The sequence below is a fragment of the Protobothrops mucrosquamatus genome, unplaced genomic scaffold, assembly GCF_001527695.2.
Source record: "Protobothrops mucrosquamatus isolate PMUCROS unplaced genomic scaffold, P.Mucros_1.0 scaffold5604, whole genome shotgun sequence".
Lineage (NCBI taxonomy): Eukaryota > Metazoa > Chordata > Lepidosauria > Squamata > Viperidae > Protobothrops > Protobothrops mucrosquamatus.
The window spans coordinates 52-5,919 of NW_015391459.1; the positions used below are offsets into that span (position 1 = coordinate 52).

The following is a 5,868-nucleotide window of genomic DNA, read 5'->3' on the forward strand; positions in this document are numbered from 1 at the left end:
CAAAGAACTTATTTATTTTATACCCCATATTCCAGCAATTGGCCGACACTAAAAATGCATGCAATAACAAGTCACGACAATTTTATGCCAACAATAAAATGCAACAAAACAGCTTTAAATTGTAACACTAGATCATTTGAAATAGCAGTTACAAATATAAAACAACTCCAAAGCTTTCCAAATAGGAAAGGCACCACCTAAAACAGGTCTCCAAGACCAGAAAGGTTGGAGAGCAGCTTCAAGATTGGTGTGTGTGCATGAGGGCGCATGCACGGGGCCACACACACTGGCGCGGCACTAGCAGCCCTGGTTCGCACATATGGCATACGCTGTCACCGTGCACATGTGCAAATGGCCGTGCACACCCACGGCAGCTAGCGGCCCGTTCGCGCATGTGCAAACAGGCTGCTCAAACCACCTGGGCTAGCAGCGCATGCGCAAATGAGCTGCGGACACCCACCCTGTGCTAGTATTCCCGTTCATGCCTGTGCACATGTGCGAAGGGGGCCGCGGGCGCTAGCACGAATGGGGGGAATGCATGCCCACACGTGCGCACACAGGCCAGCCATTTCTGCGGCCTGCTGGCTAAGAACCCGTAGCCCGGTCCTGGGCCGTGGACCATAGGTTGGGGACCCCGACCTTAAGAGATATAAAAAAGGAAGCCTTCCCCAAAAGAACATTCAACAGGTTTCACACATTGCTTACACAAGCATATGCCTACCATCCTTTCAAACATCTCCAGAGATCTCTAACTTGGACAGTGCAGATCCTGTTTAAATTGTGAACCAATCTTGAAGTTCCTAACCCCTAAATAATTTGGCTGAAGATCTGGGCACCCCTCCTTATTTTCTTTGTGTTGTATTTGCAACTTATTGTTTCCTGCGTTCATACCTTTGGCAATGCTCTGCAACATACTCAGATACCCAAGGACTTTCCTAAGAACTCCTTTCATTCTTTAAAGCAGGGGTAGTCAACCTTGGGTCTTTTATGACTCGTGGACTTCAACTCCCAGAATTCCTGAGCCAGCCAAGGTTGACTACCCCTGCTTTAAACAATCAAACATTTCCTTGTATTCAGTCTCGAATCCCCAATTTTAATTCTTGAAGTTTTTAAATATCCTTGACTTTGGCCACCAAAATTAAGTTTTATTTCTTTAATCAGGGTATCTTTGTCCCAGGATTCCGAAGGTTTGCAATCTAACTGTAATTTGGAATGCTTAGCAGTTGCATCTCTGTCTACAGCAGGAAGATATCGCATAGGTAACTCACACAGTCCACTAGCTGGACTAGTGGAATGCATAATGAAATCTGCAAAAAGCCACCTTTAAAGAATACTCAGCAAGAGAACTTTTAACTGGTACTAGGGAAGCAAGAGCCCATTACCATCTGTGCTGTAGGTCCTGCACTGGATGTTAATTCAAAGCGTTAATGGCCTTATTTCCTGATTATTCATTGATACTTGGAAATTATGAGGCCATTTATGACCCATTAACTCTGAACTTTGACTAAACTTATTTCCCCTAATAGAGGTACCTTCTCATTTTCTTGAAGCACAACATTTCATGCATCCTGTGCACACCTGTGCAAAAGACTGCTTTGCTCTTGCATTCAATGTTGTATGTCTACAAAATCTGTAGGTGCATATGCATATATTACACTGTAAATTACTGTCTCTTCCAATCAAATTCTGCCTCTCTTGTATTTTATCCTGAAAGGAGGTGAGGAACATCCACAACCTATGTGAGATGAAAGGAATGAGGGCCCTCTTGATGGCAGCCCCCGTATTATGAAACAGCTTACCCTTTGAGTTTTGTGGGGACCCCAATCTGCTAGACCAGTGTTTCTCAACCTTGACAATTTTAAGGCATGTGGACTTCAACTCCCAGAATTCCACAGCCAGCAATGCTGGCTGTGGAATTCTGGGAGTTGAAGTCCACATGCCTTAAAATTGTCAAGGTTGAGAAACACTGTGCTAGACTTTTGTAAGACAGTTAAGATAAACTTGGTCCTTAATGGGAGTTATGAACCATCTCTCTGTCATGATCTATTTTTATGACTTTGTGCTTTATTTACTGCATTTTTATACTTTTTTCCATAAATAAATAGGCCATGGTCCCTTATATGTTCCATAAAAATAAGCATACATCTGTCTTATACTTGTCCTGTAACATAAAATCAATCATGAGTCATGAGGAAAAAAAAGTCTGTTAATTTAAACAACTTCCTACCTTGTTTTTTCTGTTGTCATTGTACTTGATCAGGTCTAAAATGAACATTAAAACCTCTTTAGGACACAGATTATGAACATCTCTCAGCAAGGCCATTGCAACTGGCATTGTCTGTGGAGGAAAAAAAAACAACACAAAATCCTAACAAATAATTGTTTCAGTTCAAATTTTAGTTAAATCATAAGATTTTATAACTTCATTCTGCCTTCCACATGGTATTCTCTATTCAATTTCACTCCCCAATAGTAAGATTAGTGTCATACAAAATTCCCTAATAAAGTTACTCCTGTGGCTCATAGTCACAATTTTGAAGAAGCAGAGGTGTGAGACTACATTTAAAAATTGATTTGCGGGATCAGAACAGAACCTTACATGGGTACACCATTCAATAATGGTGGCCAGGCAGATGAATTGCTATCTCCTGAAAAACAAAATGTTTTTAGAGACGGAAGTTTTGTATACCTATTATATTTGTTCATTTGTACAGTGGCTATCACTAAATGAAATGCATTAACTAAATTGTACAGGATACAAATATAGCAATATATTCCACCCCTACTTCCCAGTTGATTAACAGCAGGAAATGATAAAGAGCACTAACCACGCAATTAAGCAGCTATGAGAATGTACCAAATTAGCCAAGCACAAAAAGGGTATGAATCAGAGACAAGTTGTCTCTGGGTATGAACCTGAGACAAGTTGTCCAAACATATCTAATTGAATTTATTTCTGCTTACCTTTGGGCAGACAATTTAATAAATCAATAATTACCATTTTTCTGAAGGATATTTTGTTTTTCATTATGATAATAACAAATGTACCAAATAACAGCAACTACTTTTGTTTTTCCTCAGAGCTGTGGTGGCACAGTGGTTAGAGTGCAGTACTGCAAGCTAACTCACTGCCCATATCTAGGAGTTCGATCCTGACCGGCTCAAGGTTGACTCAGCCTTCTATCCTTCCGAGGCTGGTAAAATGAGGACCTAGACCAGGGGTAGGCAACCTTGGCTCTTTTATGACTCGTGGACTTCAACTCCCAGAATTCCTGAGCCAGAATGGGTCAGCTTGGAAACCTCTCCCTTTCCCCTCAGCATGGCTGGCTCAGGAATTCTGGGAGTTGAAGTCCACGAGTCATAAAAGAGCCAAGGTTGCCTACCCCTGACCTAGACTGTTGGGGGCAATATGTTGACTCTGTAAACCGCTTAGAGAGGGCTGTAAAAGCGCTATGAAGCGGTATATAAGTCTAAGTGCTATTGCTATTATTCAAATCCACTCTTGAACCAAACTCTACTGTGGAAAGCTGCTGTGTTTAGAAAATCAAGTAAGTTGATAAATTACTTTTTTTTTTTACCTTTTGCAGAAAGTAGCTCTGAAAGTTCATAAAGTTATTGGTTTTCACAATATTTGGACAACTTTTACAACAGAACATTCGAGTGAAGAGAGACTTCATGGCTGGTGGTCCTGTCCATGTGCTCACCATGAAATTTGCAATCTGTATAATTAGGAGAGAAAAAAGAAGCCACATTACTAACAACGCTGCAAAGCTTGGCCTATTGCTACCTCTGAGTGCCAACTTCTCTTTTCATCGTATTTTATTTCCAGCTTGTGGGAAAAAGAAAAAAAAGGAGAGGTTTCTATAAGTGAATATTCCTTATTGTTTAAAGAGTATAGCCTTTCAATTAGCATTTTTCCTATCTTCCTACTTTCACATCTGCTTGCTAAGTAATTCATATGTATCTGGCATGGAATCCTTCAATGTGAAGGGCAGGGAAGGGGGTGAGGTTGTGCCACAATCTAAAGCTTTGATGCCTGCAAAAGTTCTTGCATTTATGTATGCAGTCACTAAGAATGAAGTAGTCTCAAAGGTGCTTTTTCAAAAGGCAACTGGACCGTTGTTGTTGTTTTCTTGAGGAAGAAGAAGATATTTCACTTCTCATCCAAGAAGCTTCATTGGTTCTGGCAGGATGGTGGGGGCAATGGAGGGATTAGTTCTCACAGGATGGGGAGGGGGGAGTTGACAGAGCCCCCACCATCCTGCCCGGAACGATGAAGCTTCTTGGATAACAAGTGAAATGCCTGCTTCTTCTTCCTCACGGAAAAATACAGTCCAGTTGCCTTTTGAAAAAGCACCTTTGAGAGAACTATGACCTGGACGACTGAGAATCTCCACAGACAAGAATGAAGCAGCTCAAAATTTATCCCACGTGACATGGCGTGACCCAGAAAAAAAAAATATGTCAAGCAACACATGGCAGGCAGCTTCAAATATTGTTACCGAGTAATCCTTGGGGTTTGAAACTAATTTGTAAACCAAATCTATCAATGCGCTACCTAAAACTTGGATTTCTCACCCGTCTGTGGGTAGTCCTCGACTTACAATCATTCATTTAGTGACGGTTCAAAGTTACAATGGCACTGGGGAAAGTGTTTTATGACTGTTTTTCACACTTACGATCATTGCAGCATCCCCCTAAGTCACATGATCAAAATCTGGCTCTTGGCAACTGGCATGTATTTATGACGTTTCCAGTTTCCCGGGATCAGGTGATCAACTTTTGCGATCTTCTGACGAGCAAAGTTAATGGGGAAGCCAGATTCATTTAACAACCATGTTGTTAAATTAACAATTGCAGTGATTCGCTTAACAACCACGGCAATGTGGGCTCAATTGTGGTCATAAGCCGAGGACATTGTAACCTCAGTCAATATTTCAACTTCAGTCCAGAGGAGAGTTTTTACCTGTGGATCATGTGTCCCTGATTTATTTCCCACAATCAATATCTGGATATAATTATTTTTCTTTTCATCTATGTTTCAGTAATGCCCTCCCCACTTTACAAAAGCCACATATTCAATCTTGAAAGAAGCCTGAAAAGAAGCTAGTCATGGAAGAGGCATCAACATTACTGATGTCCTCAACGTATCCTGCCAAGAACCTCAGTGAAAACTTCAACCATGCCTCTGCCACCCGCAGAGTACGAGATCACCCACGGAGAAAGACAATTCGGAATTCAGAATCCTCCCAGTTCCAGCTGGAAAACAGACATAGTAGCAAAGCACAGTTAACAGCTGGTCTGTTTGCCCCACATTCTGAATTAGGACAACTATTTTACTGGCTAGTAAATGACTCAACCCTACTCCATTTGCGAACACGGTTCTGAACGCAAAAGGATACTTTTCTTTACGCAAAATCTCACAAAAAGATAGCAAAAGAGTCCTCTTTTACCTAATGACTAGAAGGAGGTTACAGCCAGACAGTTGTGTTAAAAAGTACTTTCCTCGTACTTGATTCGGAAACAGAATTGGTTAAAGATTGTATGATTAAATGGGCTCAAAATATTCAAGAACCAATAAAGTTAGAAACTTGGGAAATAATTTGGGTAAGAAATGTCAAGTTCACCCAAGCACAGAATCTAAGGGAAAATTTTTATAAAATGTTTTATAGATGGCATTTGTACCCTCAAAAATTGTCTTGCATGTATCCGAATTTGCAACCAAAATGTTGGAGATGTGGTAGTATGGATGCTACTTATTATCATATTTGGTGGACATGTAGGGATGTTAAAGCCTTTTGGATTAAGATTTGGTGGAATATTCAACAGATTTTTAAGAAAAAGATAAAATTTACACCGCAGTTATTC

The 5,868-nt window shown here is 40.6% G+C and overlaps 1 protein-coding gene across 1 annotated transcript in view; it reads right to left on the reverse strand.

Annotated features, from left to right (window-relative positions):
* Positions 1-2,227: 2,227 nt before the first annotated feature.
* TAF2 (TATA-box binding protein associated factor 2) overlaps positions 2,228-5,868 on the reverse strand; it is a gene marked incomplete at its 3' end in the record, with an annotated part of 29,592 nt that continues 25,951 nt past the window's right edge. Inside the window, exons 14-15 of the mRNA XM_015829197.1 lie at positions 3,579-3,719; positions 2,228-2,338 (exon numbers count right to left, since the gene is read on the reverse strand). Of these exons, the coding sequence (XP_015684683.1) occupies positions 2,228-2,338; positions 3,579-3,719 (252 nt within the window). The remainder of the gene's footprint in view (positions 2,339-3,578; positions 3,720-5,868) is intronic.